The sequence below is a fragment of the Capra hircus genome, unplaced genomic scaffold (assembly GCF_001704415.2).
Source record: "Capra hircus breed San Clemente unplaced genomic scaffold, ASM170441v1, whole genome shotgun sequence".
Classification (NCBI taxonomy): Eukaryota; Metazoa; Chordata; class Mammalia; order Artiodactyla; family Bovidae; genus Capra; species Capra hircus.
The window spans coordinates 56735-81624 of record NW_017190166.1 but is presented as its reverse complement, the minus strand read 5'-3'; the positions used below and the strand labels follow the sequence as shown (position 1 = coordinate 81624).

The following is a 24890-nucleotide window of genomic DNA, read 5'->3' as shown; positions in this document are numbered from 1 at the left end:
GACCCGGCCCGACCCCGTCGCGCGCGGCCGCGCTCCTACTGCCTCGCTCTGGGTCGCGCCGACGCAGCCCAGGTGCAGGCGGGCTGGTCGCCCAGGTGAGGCCGCGCCGGGGGGGCGCCGAAGGTGCCGACCCCGCCCCACCCCGCCGCGGCCTCCCCTTCCGCTCGCCCCGCCCGGCCGGAGCCCGGGGAGGGGGCCCTACCTGGCCAGGTGCGCGGGGTCTCAGGACAAGGGCAGCAGGAGCCGACCGCCGCCCAGCGGCTTCGCGGTCCGGTCGGTCCGGCAGCCACTCCCTGCCGCGGCCCGCCCGCCGCGCGGCCTGATTCACGCGCCCGCCCCCGCCCCGCCCGCCGCCCCTGCCGCCTGCCTGCCCGGGCAGCACCTGGGGGCGGGGCGGCCCCACCCGCGGCGCGCCCGAATTCCTCCGCCGCCCGCCCGCCGCCGCCGCTCCCGGGACCCTCGCCGAGCCTCCCCCGGCGGCGCCGCCCGGGACCCCAGCCCGGGACCCCGGGAGACCGCTGAGGCCCCGACTTCCGGGGCCCCGCGTCCCCAGGGACCCATCTGTTCGCCGAAGGCTCGAGGGCCCTAAGCCTGACCCTTGACCCTCGCCCCGGAAGTCGGGGTGACTCGGAAGTTCCGGCTAGTCGCTAGGAAACGGGCCAGCCCGACGCGGGGGGCGGTGCTTCTGGCCTTGCCTACGAGTTGGGGGAGGCAGGTGAAGCAGGTGAGACCTTGAGGGCGGCGCCGAGCCCTGGGCGGGGCAGGGCCTGGGGGCCTGTGAGCACAGAGTGCCCCCCACCACACCAGGACAGCCCCACCCCCGCACACTCTGATGCCTACAGGTATCCGGGACCCTACACGCGTATAGGAGACCCACTGCACAGCGGGGACACTTCCCCACGCCAGTCCCTTCCCCGCGCTGGCACACCCACACACATGTAGCACACCCCTCTGGACAGGGACTGTATAGGCACATAGGGACCTGCACACACAAGGGACTCCACACACACACACACTGACCCCCACTTACATGGGACCCCCCGCTCCCGATGCACATAGAAACCCAGGTCCATACAGGACCCTACAAGCACATGGAGGCCTGCACCTGCTGTACTTAGGCGCACGCCCGCGTCCACACATACAGGACGCTCTGCTGCACAGACTCTGCATGCAAGCAGGGCCATCCCCCACAGAACCCTACAACATACAGGCACCTATATGAGCACCCAGAGTCCCTCAGAAACTGGGGGCCCTGCAAGTCCCTGAGCCCCGCACACTCCCGCCACACTTGTGTGCAGGCACTCATACACACACTCCCTTCCTTAGCTGCCCCAGACCCCCAGCCTCCCCCACAAACACTTCAGATTCCTCCTCAGAACCCCAGTTCCCCACCAGACCCTCTCTGAGGGGCCCTTACACGACGCAGGCCCTGCCCAGCCCTCGACCATTTGCCCAAGCCCATGGCAGCACCTGCCGCTGCCCTCCCACCTCAAGCTCTCTCCCTCCCCCGCCGCAGTGCCCATCCATCTTTCAGCCCGTCTCCGGTCACTTTCTCCCAACTTTCAGGGTCATTCCCAGTTGCATTTGCTCCTTCCCCAAACGCTCAGTGACGTCCACGGTGGGAACACAGGTGTGCGCTCAGGCAGCACCCAGGCAGCAGTGCTGCAGGGGAGGGGGCAGCGGCACAGCCTGGGGCAGGGGAGGCCCCCCTGGGGAGATGAATCTGGTGGTCAGCCGAGTAGGCCAGGGAGAGAGGTGTTGTTCCTGGGCCCCGACAACACCTCCTGCCAAGGCCAAGACGAGAGAGGGGTGGGGTGTCGGGGGAGGGCTGAGGGCAGTGTGGGCACAGAGGCTTCTGCAAGGCCAGGTCGTCTCAGGCTGCTGTTTAGGACAAAGTTGGGCTCAGCCCAGTGGTCTGAAGCTGGGAGATGGGTACCAGACATCAATCCTGGGGTAAGGATGGGTGAGCCAGGCTGAGGGGGCAGGGACGTGAGGGCAAGGGGGATAAGCTGTGGCCAGATGTTCTTGCCAGGCATTCCCACCCAAGCTACTGGGCAAACATAAGCCAAGAACCAGGGGCAGGTGGGGGGACAAGGAAGCCGGCAGGAAGCTACATTGGGGGGTGATCCTGTGTTCCCCAGTTCGGCACCTGCTGTCTGTTCCTGCAGGTCCATGTGATGCTGTCCCCACTGTCTCTGCCACTCTGAGCACACCCTCCTGACCTTCCCCTCACCCAGGAGAATGAGCAGTAAGAAGGGGGCACTCAGAGCTGCGCCAGGGAAGTCCTTCCCTAGAGCCAAGCCACGGGCCCCTGCCGGTGAGTGTGACCCCTCTGACCTCCAGCCTGGCTCAGACTCTGACTTGTGACACCTGCTGTGCAGCCACCCAGGAGCCTTCCCTGAGACAGAGGAGTCAGAGCTCAGATGTCCCTTCAAGATTCTGATCCTGGAACTGTACCCCTGGGGTTGGGGTCCCGAGGACAGTGTTCACAGCATAACTTTAGGACACATGGAGACAGGCAGCAGGCCTGTGGGGACTGAATATAGGTTCTGAAACAGCAGGGCTTCAACCCACGGTGGGGACTCTCAGACGGTGTGTGGTCCCCTCTGGCCCTCTTCACCACCGTGGCCCTGCTTTGCTTTTCCTTGGCTGCTGCTCCCTCAGGCCATGCTCTCTTTAGCCACTTCCAGGCTGAAAGGTGACAGCTTGCCCTTGGCTCAGTCCCGCCATGGGCTAGGAAGTGCATCTCCTCCTATGTCTACCCTGACCCACGGTCGCTCTTCTCTGAATCCCATTTCTTCTGTCACAGCACTCATCTGGGTTCTTTGCTAGGCTGCCAACACCTTCTAGGCTGCGGCTAGGGGTCCTCCCCACGCACAGGCCTGTACTGGGGTTTGTGCTTGGTAGGGGAGCCCCACACCCTGTTCCCCAGCTGCAGCCCCCCTGCTTGAGCGGGCCTGGACCCCAGAGGCCTCCCAGATCCCCAGACCTGGCAGGATGGTAGTGCCCACTCTTCCACGCCAAGCTGGGTTAGACCCTAGCTCCCCAAAATAGCCCCAGCTGCATCTGAGGCGGCAGTGCTTCTGGAATGAGGATGATGGCTCAGGTGGCTTCCGCCATCTCATCTCAAGCCCTGGGAACAGGCTCTGCAATAAACAGCAGGCCGGGCAGGTGGCCAGGAAGCTGTGTCAGGCGGGGGAGGGGATGCTGGTCCTGCCTGCTGACTGTCCAGCTGGGCTTGGGACCCGGCCCTCACCCCACATGTCCCAAACGCTGTGCTGGACAGTTCCTGCCCCGGCCCACCGGGCCAGGATGCCTGGGTGCTCTGCAGAGACACGTCTGCCTCAGTTTCCCTGAACAGTCCCCGCCTGGGCTCCCTCTGCCTTCTAGCATCGGGCCAGCCTGGGAGGGCTTCCTGTTGAGTGGTCCTTGCAGTGCCCCGTGCAGTGGGCACCAGCCTCACTTTGGGCCACAGATGTGCCATGGGTGTTGCCACGGTCGCCACACCCCCGGGATGGTCAGCCTCCTCCACCCCAGTTCCCTCCAGGCCTTACCGGGTCTTGGGTCTGCAGCGCCTCAAGGCCCTCGCTGCGGAGCTGCTCCAAGGCCAGGGCAAGCTCCAGCCCCTCCACGCGCACCCAGGCCTGCTGCTCCTGGAGCTGCTGCAGCCACAGCTGCTCCTCCTGCCACAGCCGCATGTGCAGCTGGGCCTGCCGACGCCGGTCCTCCAGCAGCAGCTGCTCCTGGGCCAAGCACAGCTCGACCTCGTGGAGCCTCAGCAGCTCCGGGCCCAGGCCTGGCACCAGGCCGCCCACCCCGTAGCCCTCCATGTCCACAGCGGGCACCAGCACCAGCTCGGACCCCACGGCAGCGGCCTGCTCCGGCCTCTCGGCTCCCTGTGGCCGCTCTGGTCTGGCCACCTTGGGGTGCCCCTGGGGAGCCAGCTTGCTGCTGGTCACGTGCCCCGCGGGGGCCACCCCCGCCTTGTCCCCCAGGCACCCTGGGGCGGGGGGCGGGGGCCTGGCCTCAGGGCCCTGCTGCCCCGTGGCCTTCTTTGCCCTGCCCGCCCTCCTGGGCCGGGGTTTGCGAGCTCTACTTCGTTTGCCAGACATGCCCCCAATCTGGCGCCTGTTTTACCAGGTGTCTGCTCCTCGGGGGCCCCGACTCATCTGCTGGCCGGCCTCGGTCAGGCGGGCCCAGGGGGCTCCCCTGAGAGGCCACGGTGGGCCCTCCGCTCCTGCGGCCCCTCGTGTCTGCCCTTCCCCTGGGCTGGCACCCCGGCTGAGGCGCTGACCCGGGCTCTGTCTGTGGGCCTCACAGACCCACTCCGCGGGCTGGGCCACGCCAGGGAGTTTATAGGGACTTGGCGGCGCGGTTGCTCACCCGGCGCGAGGCTGACTAACGCGCTGACACGGCGCAGGGCTGCTGGGGCACAGGCCTCTTCGGCCAGACTGGGAGGGAGACTGAGAGAAACCGGAGGAGGCAACTCGGCAGCCAGACTGCGGGCTGTGTGTCGGGACGCGTCTGGTCCTGCCTTGGGCGGGCACCAGTGCCCCCCCACCCCGTCCCACCCCGTCCTCCCCTGCTCCCGGGAAGCTCCAGCTGCAGCCCACAGGGCTCGGAGCCGAGACCCGGGCCGCGCCAACCATCCAGGCAGGGTGCTTACTGGTTACAGACTGCTCTAACCCGACTGCCACAGGAGCCCCTGGCCCCAGCCCCCAGCCAGTATGGGGGGAGAAGCCCACCTGGCGGGCGCAGGGAGCTGCGGGGGAACGGGGCGTCCTGTGCAGTTGATGGACCCACTGCCCCCTCTGAGGGAGACTTCCACTGGGGGCCAGGGGTGGGGTGGGGGTGGGGGGGTGGCGCGGGCAGGGACTGGTGGAAGAGACTGGACTTTGGAAGGCCCAGATGGCATTTAGTGGCCTGACGTGGGGCAGTAAGGAAGAAGCCGGCCTGCCCTGACCTGGGGCAGGGCTCGTGAGGACGTCCTGATTGGGGGTCCGGGGTTCTGCCCACAGGGGCCAGCCTCTGGATCCCTGGGGACGGCTGTGGGGGAGGCACGCAGGGCCAGCCTGCCTGGCGGCGTCCCCCCGCTTCCTGGTGGGAGGGGGCCCCATGCACGGCTCCTCCCCGTCATTTCCCCAGCCCGGGGCCGCTGACTCACACCCACGCCCAGGGCCCCATCCCAGCCGGCTCCGTCACACTGGCTGAACTGGTTTGCCTGGCCCAGCCCCGCCGGCTGCACCCCTCTCGCTCAGCCCTTGCCCCAGAGGCCTCGCGAGTAGGTAGACGGAGGCACAGAGCGGGAGTAGCGTCGGGGCACGGGAAGTGGCACCGGGCGGGTGCAGTGTTAGGGGTGGGGTAGGGCGGGCGTCGAGTCCTGCGGTGGCTTCGCCACACCTGGGCTCCGGGCCTGGAGCTCAGCCCACGTACGGGCGCGCCTGATCGCCGACGCCCCCTTGCGGCCGCGGCCCGGCCCTGGTCGCCTCGCGATGAGGCTGCGGGCGGCCGCTTCTCTGGGGCCGAGCTCACACCCACCCCCACCCCACTGACCGCCCCCTCCCCCAGGGAAACCCGGAGAGAGCCGCCAGCCTCAGAGGGAGACCGGCCCGCAGGCCACGGGGCGCGCAACCCCCGAGCGCCCGGAGGCCCCTGCAGGTGAGAACCCACGCTCCCCAGTGCGCTCTCGGGCTGGGGGCTGGACACTGCACCGTCCCCGTGTGTGCACGCCCCGCGAACGCGTGTGCTGGGGTGCGCCTGCGAGGCGGCCTCGCGGGGCCCCTCTCTCGTACGCCTGCAACTCCAACGACTCCTCCGGAGGCGGGACCTCCTCCGCCCTGGCAGAGCATCCCTGGGGTCCGGGTGCGCGCCCTCAGTCCCAGGCCTCAGTCATGGTCTCTTGGCAGTGGCCTCTAGAGCAGGATCTCTAGGAAAAGTTTCCTCCTGCGGCCCAGACCCGCATTCAGGCGCACCCACCTGATGGGTGTCCTCAATCTCTGCGGCACTTCCAAGTTGCACACCGTCGAGGCCCTCGCCTCGCGTGTCTGCCGTCTGGCTCTGCTCCCTGGCAAGCCTGTGCCTGCGGCCAGCTCCCTGCCCCCACATCCCTTGCCGCCCCCCCTCCGCCCCCCCACACCCTGCCGGCTGACTCTGGCTCTGAACTGGCCCCTCCAGTCTCCTCCATGTCGCGGCCACCAGCAGCCAGTCTCTCCTGCAAGTGTGGTCCTCCCTGGGTGGCTCTGGCCTCACCCCCAGATAGACTCCCAGCACTGCCAGTCACCTTGGTTTCCCCCCGGACCGTGAAAGGGCCAGGATGAGGAGCCTGACCTTGTGCTGAGGACAGGGCCAGACCGCAGAAGGCTTGCAGAGTCCTGACTGTTTCATAGAAGTTTTAATGCCCAACCTATGTATTGGAAGAATGTCCAGTGGCAGGAGATGGGGGCCTGGCGAGCGGCAGAAATGAGAGGCAGCGGAGTGTTAGGCAGGCTGGGCCCCGGGAGCCCTGCCCGGGTGGCGCTGCTGCTGTGCTCTCCCGGCTGCTCCACCAAGGGCTGTCTCCAGGGGTTTTGTCCTGCTGTCACTTCCTCAAGATCCAGGCACCTGGTGAGAAGCCCAGTCTGCCCTTAGGTCCTGCTCCCGTTCTCAGGCACTGGAGGGACCGGTGTCTGCCCCCTCCTTGTGAGTTTCTGTAGTGGGAAGTGGGCTCTACTGAATTTTCCAGAACGGAAACCAGCCTCACAAGGTCAGGGTTTCGAGCCTTCAACAGGTCGGTTCACCCCTGTCTGAGGCCGTGCCCCATGGACCTGGAGTAACACAAGACCTGCCATTGCTTCACCTCTTTCTGCAGGAGGCGGGTCCCCCACTTAGGCAGGGCGGGTGCCAGGACCACGGACGTGTTATTGGTCTGCAGGTGCAGCCTCGACCCAGAGGACAGGCGCAACTGCAGAGCCTAGACTTCAGCCTGTACAATCGGGGTCCCCTCACAGTGGAGGTGTCACGCAGGACTGCTCTGCTCCAGGCTGGGCGGCCAGAAGTGCACGTGCCCCCAACCCCCACCTTCTCCTGCGGCCGTGCTCACGTGTCTGGGAGCCTTGGCTCCCTGCAGTGGGTACCCTTCCAGCGTGTTCACACTCTGGTCTGTTCCAAGAAGCCCCTTGCCCCAGAGAGAATCTGGCTCCCTATCACCACCCACATTTCTGACAATCTGTCCAAATTGTCAGCTTGAGTGCATGAGTTGATGTCACGATGGTTATTCAGCAGGTCAGTAGCCAGTCTAGATCGGTCTTGATGAGAGGGGCACGTGCTGCCAGTCTGCCCGCACGCCTTCCTCGGGCCTGCCCGCCATTGTTCCAGACTTGTTCACTTCAGGCTCACGACACTGGCTAAGCCCTTCCCGTTGTCCTGGAGTTGTCTACGTGCACACCGCAGGCCACTCTCCCTGCCGTGAACCGGGTACCCCTGGGAGATTCTCTCCTCCGCTGGGACCTCCCGAGAGGAGCTGTGAGGCTGCAGCAGACAGTCTGAGGGGCGCCTCCGTGTGGACTGAGCTCTGTGGATCGAGCCGGAGTCCCCTGTCCACCTCCAGGAGCCCTGTTGCGCGGCAGAGAGGAGTGCCTCGGGGTGTGTTCCTTTCTGTCGTGAAGGACCGCTGCGTGTGCCCAGCGCCACAAGTCCCAGAGCCAGGACCCCGGCTCAGGGTGGGGACTCAGGCTGCTTGTTCTCTGGAGCCCTGGCTGGACTCCAGGCTCCACCAGGGCCCTCCCCATCCCAGAGCTGTTCTCCAGATCCAGAACCATGTTCTCAGGGGAGGCACAGCCTTGCTCTGGAGCCTGAAGTCTGTGCTGTGGCTCTCCCACTGGGTCCCACCCAGCCTCCTCCTCCCCACGAGTATACAGCTTCAGCTCATCAGACCTGCCAGCCAGCCAGCATGGCAGCACATGCCTCCACCAGAATCCCTGGGCTTGACTGTTAGCCTCCTGGGCCTCCTTGGACACGGGTGCTATCCCCAGAGATAGCATGAGCTGCACTGAAGCCCTGCGAGGCCTGCCAAGCTCTGAGCCCCTTGGAAGGAGGTCCGAGGCATAACAGCTTAGCTCTTACCTTTAAGGTATCCTGGCATGTCCCAGATCTGCAAACTCTATACTCTTCATTAGTGTGGGTTAGTCTCCCATCCTCTGGAGCTGCCTGGATCCATGAGTTGTCGGGATGACGTGGGTTTCTGTGCTAGTTCCCTGTAGCTTCTGTAACAACAGTTAATGCACTTCTAATGTCTCAACACAGCACAGATGTACTGTCTTGCAGTTCTGTGGGTGAGAAGGCTGACCTGGGCCTCACTGGACTAAAATCAAGGTGCTCCCTGCACGCTCTAGAGGAGGATCTGTCCTTTGTCCTTGAGCTCCTGCAGGCGCCTGCATTCCTTGGCTCATGGCTGCTCCCTCCCTGTCCAGAATCAGCAGCCTCTTCCGAAGTCCCAGCTCTTCTGCGTCTTCTCCTGCACCTTCTCTGATGACCCCGGCTGGCTTCCTGTCTTCAGGTCAGCTGACAGTGGCCCTAGTTCTGCCTCCAGTCTTTTTCGGCCTGTGCTATGTAACACAGTGTGTTCACAGACTCCCGGGAACAAGACAGGGGCGTTGTCGGGGGCTGCCATCTTGCCCGCCGAGAGTAACGTGGTCCTGAGGCAGGGCAGAGAGGGCCTGCTGCTTGGCATGGACAGGAGGGCACCACGGGCCAGGCGGTGCCACACACCAGGTGCCCGAGGCCCAGGGTGGCCCTGATTGGCCCGTTGTCTGTACGCATTGCCTTCATCCATCTTCTCCCTCCATTGTTTGTTTCTTGCAGAGGCCAGACAAGTGAATTTAGCGGAGATGTGATGGACACCACCACAACTGACTTCCTCAGGTCTTTGGGTTTTTAATTTAGGCTTTATTCTTTGAGAGCAGCATTGAGGGAAAGGCATGGAGATTCCCATAGACACCCAGCCCGCCACACATGCATGGCCTCTCCCATTATCAGCGCCCCCACTTACACTGCTGACAGCTGACGAGCCTCACGGGCACACCACAGTTCACATTAGGGTCTACTTTTGGTGTTGTACATCCTGTGGGTTTGGACAAATGTTAATGACATGTACACATCATTGTGCCATCACCCGGAGGATTTTCACTGCCCTAGAGTTCCCCCATGTTCTGTCTGTTCCTCACACCCCCTTCCATCCCTCACCACCACCAGTCTTGTTATTGTCTCCATAGTTTTGCCTTTTCCAGGACGTCAGATACTTGGAATCATACAGTATTATAGCCTTCGTGGATTGTTTTTTTCACTGAGTAATATGCATTTAAGCTCATTTCAGTTCAGTTGCTCAGGCGTGTCCGACTCTTTGAGACCCCATGGACTGCAGCATGCCAGGCCTCCCTGTCCATCACCAACTCCTGGAGTTTACCCAAACTCATGTTCATTGAGTCGGTGATGCCATCCAACCATCTCATCCTCTGTTGTCCCCTTCTCCTCCCACCTTCAATCTTTCCCAGCATCAGGGTCTTTTCACATGAGTCAGTTCTTTGCATCAGGTGGCCAAAGTATTGGAGTTTCAGCTTCAGCATCAGTCCTTCCAGTGAATACTCAGGATTGATTTCCTTTAGGATGGACTGGTTGGATCGCCTTACAGTCCAAGGGACTCTCAAGAGTCTTCTCCAAAGCCAGAGTTCAAACGCATCAATTCTTTGGTGCTCAGCTTTCTTTATAGTTCAACTCTCACATCCATACATGACTCCTGGAAAAACCATAGCTTTGACTAGATGGACCTTTGTTGGCAAAGTAATATCTCTGGTTTTCAATATGCTGTCTAGGTTGGTCATAACTTTTCTTCCAAGGAGCAAGTGTCTTTTAATTTCATGGCTGCAGTCACCATCTGCAGTGATTTTGGAGCCCCCCAAAATAAAGTCTGTCACTATTTCCATTGTTTCCCCATCTATTTGCCAGGAAGTGATGAGACCAGATGCCATGATCTTGGTTTTCTGAATGTTGAGTTTTGAGCCAACTTTTTCTTATGCCATTATCTTCATTACCTCCACCATAGTTTGGCCTCAGGTCAAATAACAGGGAGGGACCATCAACAGGAAATTGGATTAAAGATTTACTGAGCATGGCCCCACCCATCAGAACAAGACCCAGATTCCTCCTCAGTCAGTCTCTCCCATCAGGAAGCTTCAATAAGCCTCTTATCAATCTGATCACATGGACCACAGCCTTGTCTAACTCAATGAAACTATGATCCATGCCATGTAGGGCCAACCAAGACGGACGGGTCATGGTGGAGAGTTCTAACAAAACCTGGTCCACTGGAGAAGGGAATGGCAAACCACTTCAGTATTCTTGCCTTAAAAACTCCATGAGCAGTATGAATATGCATTTAAGGTTCCCCATAAGTGCATATTACTGAGTGAAGGAGCCGGGGTCCTCACTCCAGAACTTGAGGCATCAGGCACACAGCGGTTCTTCAGGACAGAAAGGAGCACATCCAGCCGCACTCCTCTGTGCCGCACGATGGCCTTCCTGGGGGTGGCGGGGGCTGCAGCTCTCCACCCACCGCGCTCAGTCTGCAGGGAGGCACCTCTTGTGTTCTTCTGTGTCTTGAGAGCTCACTTCCTTTTAGGGCTCCATTCTCTGGATGAACCACAGTTTATTTACCCACTCACCTACTGAAGGACATCATGGTTGCATCTAGGTTTTAGCAATTATAATAAATCTGCTGTAAATATCCACGTGCAGGATTTGATGTGAGCATGATTTCAGTTCCTTTCAGTAAATACCAGGGAGCACAGTTGTTAAATTATTAGAGTATGTTTAGTTTTATAAGAAACTGCCTAACTGTCTTCCAAAGCAGCTGCAGCCTCCTGCGCTCCCACCAGCGCTGACCGCAGGTTCCCCTGCTCCGCATCCTCGCCAGCACCTGATGTCAGAATGCCTGCCTTCTGGCTCCTTTAATAGGCCTGCAGAGGTATCTCCCTCTTGTTTTAGTTTGCATTTCCTGCTGACAGGTGATGTAGAGCTTCTCTCATATGCTTTCTGTGCCAACAGTATCGGTTCTTTGGTGAGGTGTCTGTTCAGCTCTTTGGCCCATTTTAAAATCAGGTTGTTCTCTTACTGTTAGGTCTTAAGAGTTCTTTGTATATTTCACATTACAGTCCTTTATCAGATGTGTCTTTTGCAAACGTTTCTCCCAGGCTGTGTTTAGTAGAGAAGAAAATTTTCATTTTAATGAAGTCCAGTTTATCAGTTGTTTCATTAATTGTGCTTCTGGTGTTGTACCTAAAAAGTCATTGCAAGGTCATCTGGGTTTTCTCCTCTGTTACCTTCTAGAAATCAGTTTTGTGGGGGTTTTCGTTTGTTTGGTTTGATTGTAAGACATACGGGATCTCAGTAACCCAACCCAGGATTGAACCCAGGTTGTGTCAGTGAAACCAGAATCCTAACCACTAGGCCACCAGGGAGTGCTCCAGTTTTGTTTCACAGTCAGGTCTGTGATCCATCTTGAGTTGATTTCCATGAAGGGTGTAAGATCTGTGTCCAGATTCACTTTCTTGCGTGTGGACACCCAGGCGTTCCAGCAACAACTATTAAAGAGACCATCTTGGCTTCACCCATTGCCTTTGCCCCTTTGTCAAAGGTCAGCTGACTGTATTTATAGGGGTCTCTCACGTCTTTGGTGCTGGTATTAGCCTCTTCAGTTCCTCCAGGAAATTGATCTATTTTGATCACGGTCCTGGTGGGAACGGGGAGTTTCTCAAGCTCCCCTCTGGCTCTTGCTACGGTAACAGCTCTGCTGGTCAAGAAGCCAGTGTGAGTATTCTGCCAGCAGCCAAGTGACCCTGTCGCAGATGGACCTGGGAATGGACTGGGGCCAAACCGCCGCCTGTCCCTCAGCCTTCACTCTGAAAACAGGACCATAATGATGTGGCAATGCACCTCCGCCTCCCCCCAGGCAGCAGTGTCAGTTCAGATATCATGTCTATAGGCCTCAAAAAGTCTATTCCCGTTTCCCCAGGGCACCGTTGACCCTGACAGAGGCCACCAACTCCTCCGGGGCTGGCAAGGGAATGCCAGCCTGGGGAGAGCTCATGGAGAGGCTTTGCAGGGCCTCCACCAAGGGCGTCTGGCATTCTCTCCCAGCAGCTGTGAGTCTTTGACCTTGACTTTTGTCTGAAAAGTGGGTGAAAGACTGGTGGCTGATGTCCGATTTCGGGTGGATGGAGCCTGCCCTGCCTCTCGCCCTGGGGTTTCTGCATCCTGACTGTCCCCCTGACTGCTGCCTATGGCGATAGCATCCTGGCCCCACAGTCCACTGCTGTTGCTCAGCCTCTTCGGTTCTGGGCTCCCATCTCCCATTGACCTGAGGACAGCCCACTGGCCTCCCAGCACCAGCCCAGCCTGCAGAGGGTGAGGTCACGGGTGTTTCTCATTGTTTGATGCAGGGCTCTCCTCTGAACCCTCACAGGGGGAAGCTTAAACAAATAAGCGTTGTTGGGCCGCCGTGGGTCTCTTCCCGGAGCCCACCTGCACCTCCCTGCTCCATCTGCTCAGCCCCTGACGCTCCTTACTGGCCTGGGTGCAGCAAAGGGGGCTTCGGGCGAGGTCATCATGATTCAGAAAGACCGCTCTCGGCGGGCAAGGCGGAAGGAGGCGTCCTGGCGCGCGTGGCCGGCTGCGGCAGCGCCAGAGCAGAGGGGGCGGCTGCCGCCGCCTCCCGCGCCCCCTGCTGGCGGGATAAACGGAGCGTCCGCAGGGCGTGCACCACTGGGCGTCCAGGCCCAGGGCTGGCGGCCTCCGCACACGCCGCCCCCGCACGCGTGTGAGCTCCCTCCGCGCCGTGCTGGGGTCGTCGGCTCTGCCTGCCCGCAGGTCCTTCGGCCATAGGAGCGGCCGTGTCTCAGCTCGTGGTCTTTGTGAATCAGGAATCCAGGCACAGCTCGGCCAGTGTCTTCTGGGCGTGATAAGCCCCACTTTGATCAGTGGACACGGCAGTGTTTGGGGGCCCTGGAAACTGGTTCAGAACCAGAGCTTAGTCCCCAGTGTCTGCCTGCTGTCCTTCCTCCAGGGCATGGTAACCCTAGTCAGTGGACCGGGGCCTCTGGGAGGCTGGAAGGCAGATCTGTGCACATCGAGGTGGGTCTTGGGCCCTGTCCTGAAGGGACGCTGGCTTCCCTTTCAGCCGCAGGTGCGAATTTGATTCACTGTGATTTCTGCGCTTCTCACCCGGTTACTGGCATCTCATGTCTCTCCCACGGCTAGGGAGCTGGGTGCCAGGTCAAGGACAGAAACGCGACCAAGTATACTGCGTGCACGTGTCGCTAGGGTCTGTTTCCTGGCACCTTCTGGTGCCTGTGAGAGTGCAGTCAGGAATAATATATATATATTTTTTTGGTTTTTAAATTTTATTTTAAAAATATTTATTTGGCTGCGCTCATTTGCTGACTTCTACATTTGATGTCGCTATAAAATGTCCCAGGAGAGCACAGTTGGATTTATTTCCTATTTGGGTGCTTGAATAACGTTTTCCTTAAGGGCCAGCAACTTAAATAGGACGTATCCGATGCCAGCTGTTCTGCTCCCTGGTGTATTCTTTGTCCTTTTTGTCTTAAGATTCATTTCAGAAAATTTTGCGTGTTTTATCTCTAAATACTTTCCCCATCACTAGACTCCACATTCCAGAGACACTAAGTCATTGTCCTCACTGTGCCCTCACCTGCATGCCCGACTCTGCACCACACGGGCTTGGTTTCTGGCTGCTCTTGCTGTAGTTGTTGGCCTGCAGAACTGAGAATTGTCTTCCATCTTTTCTGTGATGACTCTATTCTGTCTCCTCGTTCCATTTTTTCCCTCTTGTCTTTGATCCCTTGAATTTCTGTTTTTATTGAGCTCCTCCCCAGCTTGCGGTGCCTGTGGAGAGCGGGCTCCTCTGCTTGTTTTCCCCCGTCTCCTGAATGCCGCATCGTCTGGCAGCGCGTGTACACCTTCTCCCTGCCCTTTCCTTCACGCTGAGCCTGGCAGCTGGGTCCGCTGCTCCTCTGCTCTCTTAGTTCTTGCTCAACCAAGAACACAGGTTGAACAGTTACTCTCAGGACTCACCAGTTCTATTACTGGACTGTTGCCATCACCCCATTTAGAGAAAGGGATCCTGAGGCACAGAGAGGTTAGGCGGTCACACATCACAGGGTCAGAGAGTGGCAGGTGGGTGTGAATGCCTCTTCTAGTTCTAGCGCTGGGACCCTCCGCTGTGGCCGAGGGTGCCACCGGGCTCCAGGCTGAGTGCAGGGCCAATGGATCACAGGTCCCAGGGGCTCCCTCTTCCGAGCTCCAGTGCACTTGTGGTTGAGATCACCCACTTCAGCCCTGTCGGCCCTGGCTCTGGGTGTGGCTGCCTGAATTTGGAAGGGGTCCTTCTGGCTTTCAGAGGGAGGGAGTCTTTGAGGATCAACAGTAGCTTCTCGATCTTGCTTGGGTTTCTCACCACCATCTCCACATGTCTTCCCAAGCTGCGGGCTCAGAGGGTGTTTGCAGGGTCGCAGCTGTGTCTGGGATGGGGAAGGACAGGCTTTGTGCCAGATATCTGGCTCAGCCTCATTTGCTCTCTGCCGCTGGATTACTCTGGTTTGGTCGTGTGTGTGTATTTTAGAATATTTTTGATCCTTTGGTCTGGTCGGGAGGGATTTCGCCTACTCCACTCTCCTTGTTAACCTGGAGCTCTGGCACACCTGGTGTTGGCCCCGCAGCCGCGAGGATCGCCGCGTGGAGGGGAATTCTGGGATCCATAAGCCCTCTCCCCACTAGCAGGGCCAACCGCGGAGGACCGAGCAGCCACCGTCATCCAGTGTGCCTTCCGGAAACTCCTGGCGAGGAAGGAACTGGCCCGCCGTCAGCAGGAGCACCAGGACTACCAGGAGCTGATGGAGAAGCTGCAGAGGGAGGTGAGGTCAGGTGTGGCTGGGGGCGGGAACTGTAGGTCTGGGGGCGGGGACACAGGGCCGGGGGCAGGAACTGTAGGTCTGGGGGCGGGGACACAGGGCCGGGGGCGGGAACTGTAGGTCTGGGGGCGGGGATACAGGGCCGCGGGGCGGGAACTGTAGGGCTAGTCGGGGGTGGGACGCAGGGCTGAGCTATGATCTCACTGGACCTCCCATAGGCCTTCGTGGCCCAGGTTCGGCGCGAGCAGGAGGCGGCCCGGCGGCGGCAGGAAGAAGCGGCTGCGGCCGAGCGGAGGCGGCAGGAGGAGCGGCTGCGCGGGGCGCGCCTGCTGGAGGCGGCCTTCGACGGGAACCTGGGCGAGATCCAGGCGGTCCTGCGGGAGGTGGGCGGCGGGGCGGCGGGGCGGAGGGTCCTGAGCTTGGGGCGCCGCTGACCGCCACCTGGCGCAGGTGGACGAGCTGCTGACCCGCGAGGGCATGGGTTGCGACGCGGCGGGAATGGTGCGGCGGCTGCAGCGGCGCTTGGCCCTGGTGGACTTTGAGGACAGTGGCGGGAACACGCCACTGTCCGAGGCGGCGGCAGGCGGGCAGTCCCTGGCCATCCAGCTGCTGGCCGAGCAGGGCGCCAGTCCCAACAGCAAGGTGGGCACCGGGGCCCTCGAGGGCTGGGGGTCGCGCCTCGCCATGGCGGGCCCTGCTCAACCAGCGTGTCCCGCAGGGCGCCTTCGGCCGGACCCCGCTGTACCGAGCGGCCTTTGGGGGCCACCTGGAAGCCGTGGAGGTGCTTCTGAAGCTCGGAGCTGACCCCCGGGTATATGCGGACGACGGGAGCACACCCGAGCAGGTGTGCAAAGGAGGGCAGAACCCCGCGGGACGCTCCCTCCCCCTCTCCCAAAGCTGTCAGGAGCCTGGTAGCGCTCCAGGCTGGGTCCTGACCTTCCTGGACCCAGCAGGCCCTCTCCCTACCTAAGTCCTCGCTGTGAGCCTTCCCGGCAACGCGCCATCAAGACCACAGCTTCCGGCTTCCGCGGTCCTCCTCTGGCCAGGGTTCTTCCCTTCTCCCCGGACCCTCAGTCCACCTTAGAAATACTGTTTCCAAGGAAAGTGGGGAAACAGTAAGGCTCCTGGGGGCAGCGCGGGGGCTCAGGGGTTGAGGGCAGCATTCGGCCTGCCCATCTGGACCCTCATCCTCAGAATTTCCCCGTTTCTGAGAAAATCGATCCCTAAGCCCCTTCTCCAGGTGCCTCGGTCTGGCAGCTCCTCCCTGGCATCTGGAAACAGCACCAATGGGCCTTTTCCCAGGCCCTCGGCTGGAGACCGGGGGCGGGGGGACTGGATTTCTCCCGGGTCCTGGAGGCCTGGTCAGATAGGTAGCCCAGGACCTCTGGGAACAGCTGTGAAAGCGGGTCAGCCAGTGCCACCACCTTCCTTAGTGAGTCTGAGTGGAATCTCAAGCCCCGCCCCCGACTCGCAAGCCCCGCCCCCGGTCCTGCTCCAGGGTTGCCCTTTGTCCTTTCCTCTGCTCTTCTCAGCTCTTTGATAAGCAACAGAACAGGTTTTAAAAGACCAGCAGAGCCTTTGGCTTCAAACTACTGCTTCCACGCTAGACGAAGGAACAACAGTGAGGCCAGGAGGACGGAAGGACCTGGCCACAGCCTCAGGGTCGCTGGAGTGAGGAGCGCACAGGGAGGCCCACCCCTCAGATGCTGGTGCCCTGGTGGCCCCGGGGCTGAGGGCTGGAGAAGTGTGCAGGCTGAGGGGTGTTGAGGAGGACGTGGAACCCACTGGTGCCTGAGTTTGGGGGAGGGGTGCAGGGGGTACTGAGAGGAGCAGCACACAGCTGGGCAGTGGGGAGCGGGAGCCCTCTGGCTGCTGGGAGAACAGGGACAGTCTCTTTAAGAGGTGGTGCTGGAGCAATTGGACGTCCACAGGTGAAGGAATGAACCTCGACCTAAACCTTGCACCCTATAAAGAGACTAACTCAAAGTGGATTGTGGATTTAAATGCAAAACGTAAACTCTAAAACGTATAGAAGAGCACAAGAGAAAATCTTTGGGAAAGATTTCTTAGACAAAAAGCACAGTCAGTCTATAAAAGAAAAATACCTTGAAAAATTGAGCTTCATCAAAATGTAAAACTTTTGCTCTGCTGAAGCCCCTGTTAAGTGGATGAAAAGACAAGCCACAGAGAAGGAGAAAAATCCATACAGACCACACATCTGATCAGTTCAGTTCAGTCGCTCAGTCGTGTCCGACTCTTTGCAACCCCATGAATCGCAGCACGCTAGCCCTCCCTGTCCATCACCAACTCCCGGAGTTCACTCAGATTCATGTCCATCGAGTCAGTGATGCCATCCAGCCATCTCATCCTCTGTCGTCCCCTTCTCCTCCTGCCTCCAATCCCTCCCAGCATCACAGTCTTTTCCAATGAGTCAACTCTTCGCATGAGGTGGCCAAAGTACTGGAGTTTCAGCTTTAGCATCAGTCCTTCCAAAGAAATCCCAGGGCTGATCTCCTTCAGAATGGACTGGTTGGATCTCCTCGCAGTCCAAGGGACTCTCAAGAGTCTTCTCCAACACCGCAGTTCAGAAGCATCAAGGACCTGTATTTACAATGTTTAAACAACTCTCAAAACTCAATGGTAAGTCATACCTCCAGTGGCTGTGTGTATGCACATAACTGATTCGCTTTTGCTGTACACCTGGAACTACCACAACACTGTAAGGCCACTATACTGTAATAAGAATTTTAATGAGAGTTCCAGAGGTGTGTAGGGCACCCTTGGGGATCCAGGGAATACGAAGTGAGGAAATGCCTCGAGGCTGGGTCGGAGCACCCATCAGGATGGAAGGAGGGAGTACCTAGACTGTCTCCGCCAGCCTGGGCAGGAGCTCTCACAGCGTTTGCAGCCCTGGGTGGGGTACTTGGAAGGACCTTGCCTCAGTCGTGAGGATGAATGCTGCTCTGGTACAGCCTCACCAATCTTAAGGCAAGTCCCAAAGGATAAAACTTCCCAGGTAATTTAACTGCATGCCAAAATTCAAGAATATGTATGGAGATACAACATAAACAGCTCTTAACAAGATACAATGCACGTTGTCTAGCACCCAAGATACCGGGCATACAAAGGTGCAGGAAAATATGACCATGAGAAACCTTGACCAGTCAAGGCAAACGCACTGACGTGAATGTCAGAGTTAGTGTGAAAGGCTTGTAAACAGCTATTGTGACTGTATTCCAGATGCTCAAAAAATTGAATAGAGAATGGAAGACATAAAACACTTAAATTCTAGAGGTAACAATGACAGTGTCTGAGATGAGAAACAGAAAGCTATGGATGAGAGTAATGTCAACTTAGAACAGAGGTAGAGGTTAGTGAATTTGAGGCTTACAAAATAGAAACTACTACAAGTACAAACACTCAGAAGAGAGAGCAGTTCTTCCAAATGGCGAGTATCCATGAGCTGTGGGACAGTTTCAGGAGGCCTACTGTGTATGTAATTAGAGTCTCCAAAGGAGAGAAGAAACAAAAACATATATACTTGAAGAAATAATAACCTTAAGGTTTCCAAATGTGATGAAAGGTATAAACCGTACTCCTCAAATCTCAAGAAACAGGAAGGAAAATCAGGCTAAGGCACAATGTGATAAAATTTCTCAAGGCCAGTGATAAAGAAATCTTAAAAGCAGCCAGAGAAAAAAGACATAGACAGGAAAACAAAGATAAGGATTATGGCAGACTTCTTGTTGGAAAGAGTGGAAGTGAGGAGAGAGTGGGGCAGTGTCTTTAATGGTACTGAAGAAGGAAACATATCTTGTCAACCTTGAATGTGATACTCAGCGCAAATATCTTTCATAACTGAAGGCAAAATAAAAGACATGCCTTTGCAGACACACAAAAGCTGAAAGACTCAATCACCAGTGGACTCTCTTTAAGAAACATCAGAGGAAGCCATACCAATAGAAGGGATGCCAGATGGAACTATGGATCCACTCAAAAGAGTGAGGAACACTAGAAAGGGTAACTACACAGGTAAATATATGAGATATTGCCTTATTATTTAAACTTACTGAGAATGTAGTTGAAACAAAAAATAACAGCATGTGTCATGTGGTTTAATCACACATGGAGGTACACATACTGAAAACTGTGCAGATTATAGTTGTTTGGTTCAATTGTGTGACACAAATATAAAGGCTGGCAAGGGGAAATGAAACCTACTGTGGAAGGTTCTTGTATGTGAAGTGGTACAATATCATTTAAAGGCAGACCGTTATAAGTTACAGGTATATGTATGCTGGAAGCCCTAAAGCAACTACTAAATATCAACAGAGTTATAGAGCAAAAAAAAAGAGGAAAAGGAAGATAATACTAGAACCAGTAGAAAACAATAGCAAAGGGTAATTTAAAACTCAACCATATCAATAGCTTCATTAAGTGTAGAAGGTCAAAAGACCCCAATTAAAAAGCAGATTGTCTTTTGGATTAAAACAAAAATCGAACTGTAGCGACTTGCTGGTGGTCCAGTGGTTGAGAATCCACCTTCCAATGCAGGGGATGCAGGTTTGATCCCTCGTCAGGGAGCCAAGATCCCATGTGCAGAGGAGGAGAGCAGCTGCCGACCCCGCTTCAGCGCCTGTGAGCCACAGCCGGAGGCGGCCGCACCGCAACAGAGGGCTCCGTGCCAGGCTAAAGACCCGGTACAGCCAAATGAGTACATGTTTCCTAAAAATTCAACAGTATTCTGCCATAAGAAACAAACTTCAAAGACACAAATAGGAGAAAATTAAAAGGACAGGACAAATGTGCTGGGATAACACTAAGTAAAGAGAGCTGAAGTGACTATATTAACATCAGAAGAAGTAGATTTCAGAACAGAGAGTATTACTGGGGAGAAAAGAATCATTTCATAAGGACAGAGGATTCATCAAGAGGACAAAAGAATCCTGAATGTTTTTTGCAGCTGTACATGAAGCAAAACCTGAGAGAACGACAAGAAAGAAATCCACAATCATAGTAGCAGATTTCAGCATCCCTACCTCAGCAACTGGTGAAACAAGTAGACAGAGAAGTCAGTAACGTGGTGGCTTAGTCGCTAAGTCGTGCTCAACTCTTGTGACCCTATGGGCTGTAGCCTGCTAGCTTCCTCTGCCCATGGGATTTTCCAGGCAAGAATACTGGAGTGGGTTGCCATTTCCTTCTCCAGGAGATCTTCCGAACCCAGGAATCGAACCTGGGTGTCCTGCACTGCAGGCGGATTCTTTACCGACTGAGCCACAAGGGAAGCCGCTTTGTAGAACTGAGTGACCTCAGCCACGAGCTGTGCCTCTGGCCGCCATCCCTTCATCCCTCATCTGTCCCGCTCTCATTGTTTTCATAAATTTATCCACTCAATTCAATCATTCTTCCCTGAAGTGGATTTACTGTTTCATCAGTTCACACCTTTTCTTATTAGTTTATGAGTCATTTATTAATAAACTTGCTGGTCTGGTCACTAGCTACTGTATCTGTTTCACCCTTCCTACCGCCTTAAGCCATCCTCATTTATTCATGTGTTTAACTACTATCAATTCACACAGCTATCCATCCATCCATTCACACACCCACTCATGCTGTTTACTTGAGAGAAGTAAATTTTGAGGGAAACATTTTTTTTTAATTCTCTTTAAAAAACTTTATTAGGCTGCACCAGGGTTTAGTTGTGGCATGTGGGATTCGGTTCCCTGACCAGGGATTCATCCTGCACTGAGAGCACTGAGTCTTAGCCGCTGGGCCAGCAGGGATGTCCCACAATTGAGAGGAAATTTTGAGAAAGCAGGGACTGTGCTTTTGGTTGTCACATGAAAGGCAGTCACAAGTTGTGTCAAATGATTGGACTGGATTCATCTATCCATTTGTTCAACCATCTTATCTAAGTTATTCATCCATTAAATCCCTTCAGTTCAGTTCAGTTCAGTTGCTCAGTCGTGTCCGACTCTTTGCAACCCCATGAATCGCAGCACGCCAGGCCTCCCTGTCCATCACCAACTCCCGGAGTTCACTCAGATTCATGTCCATCGAGTCAGTGATGCCATCCAGCCATCTCATCCTCTGTCGTCCCCTTCTCCTCCTGCCCCCAATCCCTCCCAGCATGACAGTCTTTTCCAATGAGTCAACTCTTCGCATGAGGTGGCCAAAGTACTGGAGTTTCAGCTTTAGCATCAGTCCTTCCAAAGAAATCCCAGGGCTGATCTCCTTCAGAATGGACTGGTTGGATCTCCTCCCAGTCCAAGGGACTCTCAAGAGTCTTCTCCAACACCACAGTTCAAAAGCATCAATTCTTCGGCACTCAGCCTTCTTCACAGTCCAACTCTCACATCCATACATGACCATTGGAAAAACCATAGTCTTGACCAGATGGACCTTAGTTGGCAAAGTAATGTTTCTGCTTTTTAATATGCTATCTAGGTTGGTCATAACTTTTCTTCTAAGGAGTAAGCGTCTTTTAATTTCATGGCTGCAGTCACCATCTGCAGTGATTTTGGAGCCCCAAAAAATAAAGTCTGACACTGTTTCCACTGTCTCCCTATCTATTTCCCATGAAGTGATGGGACCGGATGCCATGATCTTCGTTTTCTGAATGTTGAGCTTTAAGCCAGCTTTTTCACTCTCCACTTTCACTTTCATCAAGAGGCTTTTGAGTTCCTCTTCACTTTCTGCCATAAGGGTGGTGTCATCTGCATATCTGAGGTTATTGATATTTCTCCCGGCAATCTTAATTCCAGCTTGTGCTTCATCCAGCCCAGCGTTTCTCATGATGTACTCTGCATAGAAGTTAAACAAGCAGGGTGACAATATACAGCCTTGATGTGCTGCTTTTCCTGTTTGAAACCAGTCTGTTGTTCCATGTCCAGTTCTAACTGTTGCTTCCTGACCTGCATACAGGTTTCTCAGGAGGCAGGTCAGGTGGTCTGGTATTCCCATCTCTTTCAGAATTTTCCATAGTTTATTGTGATCCACACAGTCAAAGGTTTTGGCATAGTCAATAAAGCAGAAATAGATGTTTTCCTGGAACTCTCTTGCTTTTTGCATGATCCAGAGGATGTTGGCAATTTGATCTCTGGTTCCTCTGCCTTTTCTAAAACCAGCTTGAACATCAGGAAGTACACGGTTCACGTATTACTGAAGCCTGGCTTGGAGAATTTTGAGCATTACTTTACTAGCATGTGAGCTGAGTGCAATTGTGCGGTAGTTTGAGCATTCTTTGGCATTGCCTTTCTTTGAGATTGGAATGAAAACTGACCTTTTCCAGGCCTGTGGCCACTGCTGAGTTTTCCAAATTTGCTGGTATATTGAGTACAGCACTCTCACAGCATCCTCTTTCAGGATTTGAAACAGCTCCACTGGAATTCCATCACCTCCACTAGCTTTGTTCGTAGTGATGCTTTCTAAGGCTCACTTGACTTCACATTCTAGGATGTCTGGCTCTAGATGAGTGATCACACCATCGTGATAATGTGGGTCGTGAGCTCTTTTTTGTACAGTTCTGTGTATTCTTGCCGCCTCTTCTTAATATCTTCTGCTTCTGTTAGGTCCATGCCATTTCTGTCCTTTATCGAGCCCATCTTTGCATGAAGTGTTCCCTTGGTATCTCTAATTTTCTTGAAAAGATCTCTAGTCTTTCCCATTCAGTTCTTGTCCTCTATTTCTTTGCATTGATCACTGAAGAAGGCTTTCTTATCTCTTCTTGCTAATTTTTATGTATCAATTCATTATTTCATCCATTCATTCAATTAACCCAAGAATCCTTCATTCTTTTATCATTTAATTCACTAACTTACTCATCTGCTCCACCTGTCCATTTCTCTCATCCCTGATTTTGCACATCTTTTAACTTTCTTTTTAAATACAAACCACATACTGAATATTATACAAATCAAAGTTGTGTGGCTTGATTAAACCCGGATTAACCTCCTGAGTCCAGAAATGAAACGCTGCCAGGCCCTTGTGCCCCGTGCTGAGAAGCCCGCCTCCTTTGGCCATTCCTCACTCCGGAGCAGGAGCGGTGGGGCCTGGGATGGGTGCAGACGAGGGCTGTGTCCTACAGATGGAGGTCTGCGAGGGGACAGCAAAGGCTGCAGCCAGGACCCTGCAGTGGGGGCTGGTGGGTGGGGTGTGGAGGAGAGCAGGTTGGGGGATGCGGAGCCTGAGGTTTCGGGAAGGAGGCCGTGGGGACCCTCCAGGGCCTGGCTTTGTGGGTGTTGATCATGATGGTCAAGGCTCCGGGCCCCTCCCTGGCCCACCATCAGGGCCGCCTTTGTGCCCCGGGGGTGTCCTGTCTGAAGTGGGACTGCAGCACCTCCCCAGGTGAAGAAGAGGCGGCCCAAGCTCTTGACCAGTGGCTTCTCTCGCTAGGTGGCCTCGCTGGACACGGTGGTCAGTGTGCTGCAGTCGTGGGACCTGAGCCTCACAGACGCCATGCTCCAGAACATGGAGGCAGAGCGGGAACGCCGGGCCCAGGAGGCCGCGAGGCACCAGGAGGCGGAGGCCCAACGGTGCGGCGGGTGGGAGGCAGGGGGGCTGGCTCGGGGCTGCTCTGACCGCTCCCCTCCACTGCAGCATGAACCTCAAAGTACAGCAGCTGGCCAAGGATCAGCAGCAATGTCACCAACAGGTGAGTCACCCGCCCCCGGAGGGGAGGTAGGGCGGGCGGAGAGCTGGGAGCGCGGAGGCGCCCTGCGGACCCCCAACCTGGTCCGGAGGCCGGCTCGCCCCCTGCCCCCCAGCTGCAGCAGGCCTACTGCGAGCTCAACCGGAGAATCGCGGAGCACGACCAGTGCGAGCAGAGGGGCGCAGGCCTGGCCGCACTCACGCTGCAGGTTGGCTTCTCCCCTGTGGACCTGGGGAGCCCTACCTCTGGGCTGTCAGCTTCCAACAGCTTAGGGGTCCCAGCTGTGCACAGCAGGCGGGTGTTGGTGTCCAGCCTTGCCCTGAGCAGAGCGTGGGGCCCCCCTGCAGGCCATCAAGGATGCAGAGGAGCAAGTGGACAGGCTCCAGCAGGAGGCCCAGAAGGCAGAGGAGGCGCTGGCCCTGGCCAGGCTGGAACTGCGGGAGCAGACCCAGGAGGGTGGGTGGGGCGGGGCTGGGGCTGGAGCGGGAGGGCCCCCGGGGGTTATCTGGGCCGCTCCTCCCACTGGCCCCACATTTACACCCCCACAGCGGAGGAGGAGGTGCCCGGGCTAAAGTGCCAGGTCAGCGAGCTCCACGACGTGCTGATGAAGGACGTGGGTGACCGCATCCGTGCAGACGGCAGGTCAGTGGTCCCGGCCGGCCAAGGGTGGGCTGGGGGTTCTAGCAGATGGCAGTGACCTGGAGGCTGCCCCCAGGTGGCCTCTTGTTATCGACCCTTCAGGCCAGGCGGCCACCTTCCTGCGCTACCAGGACACCAACTACGTGGACGCCGTGAACCCTGACCACCTGCGGCCGGAGAGGATCCGGCTGGCGCTGCTGGGGGCGCTCAGGTGAGGTGGGCGGAGGGCAGGCACCCGGACGCCACACCCACTCCCGCCCCAGCCCTCACTGCCCACGGCCTGCGCTGTCCTCTCAGGTTCGGGAAGCCGCTGGTGTTTGACTTGCGTGAGGTGGATCTGTTCCCAGCCGTGCAGCAGCAGCTGGAGGCGGTGCAGCCAGGCCTGGCGCAGGAGCTGCTGGGCCGCGGGCTGCTGGAGCAGGAGAGGTACCTGTCGCTGCTGCGGCCGACCGATGGGCCCGAGTACGGCCCCAACCAGTTCCAGGAGGCGCGCCTGCAGCACTTCCGCCTCTTCTTTGTCACCAAGGTTCGGTGGCCGCCGGCAGAGCAGCTGCAGGTCCTCCTTCCTGTGCGTGTACAGCTGCCGGGCGGGGGCCTCTAGCAACCCGCCCCAATAAAGGGCCCGCCCCCGGGCGACGTGT

General features: G+C 57.0%; 2 protein-coding genes across 9 annotated transcripts in view; one reads left to right on the top strand and one right to left on the bottom strand.

Moving 5' to 3' along the window:
- Positions 1-4322, bottom strand: part of FAM83H (family with sequence similarity 83 member H) — a 13582-nt gene extending 9260 nt beyond the window's left edge. Inside the window, exon 1 of one of the 2 annotated variants that reach the window (XM_018045181.1) lies at positions 3555-4322. In XM_018045181.1, coding sequence (XP_017900670.1) covers positions 3555-4112 — 558 coding nt within the window. In that variant the 5' untranslated portion in view covers positions 4113-4322. Of the gene's footprint in view, positions 1-202; positions 329-3554 lie in introns of those variants that run through there. The other variant, XM_018045183.1, reaches the window with a different exon arrangement.
- Positions 437-24882, top strand: LOC106502819 (putative IQ motif and ankyrin repeat domain-containing protein). 7 transcript variants are annotated; one of them, XM_018045187.1, is made up of 14 exons: positions 437-724; positions 2169-2317; positions 5569-5658; positions 14830-14963; positions 15179-15343; positions 15411-15602; positions 15679-15804; positions 23355-23494; positions 23559-23613; positions 23726-23818; positions 23958-24066; positions 24159-24252; positions 24326-24460; positions 24547-24882. In XM_018045187.1, the coding sequence occupies exons 2-14, from the start codon at positions 2242-2244 to the stop codon at positions 24848-24850; spliced, it is 1713 nt and encodes a 570-aa protein (XP_017900676.1). In that variant the 5' UTR covers positions 437-724; positions 2169-2241; the 3' UTR covers positions 24851-24882. The 7 variants fall into 7 exon arrangements, with proteins under 7 accessions (XP_017900676.1, XP_017900674.1, XP_017900673.1 ...); XM_018045185.1 differs by having other exon boundaries at positions 14827-14963; XM_018045184.1 differs by lacking the exon at positions 437-724 and having other exon boundaries at positions 1752-2317; positions 14827-14963.
- The last annotated feature ends 8 nt before the right edge of the window (positions 24883-24890 follow it).

Coding starts and splice junctions, on each gene's coding strand:
- LOC106502819 (XM_018045185.1), top strand. CDS start 2,242: ATGAGCAGTAAGAAGGGGGCACTCAGAGCTGCGCCAGGGAAGTCCTTC. Junction 14,964..15,178: donor TGGAGAAGCTGCAGAGGGAG/GTGAGGTCAGGT, acceptor GACCTCCCATAG/GCCTTCGTGGCCCAGGTTCG. Junction 15,805..23,354: donor ACGGGAGCACACCCGAGCAG/GTGTGCAAAGGA, acceptor TTCTCTCGCTAG/GTGGCCTCGCTGGACACGGT.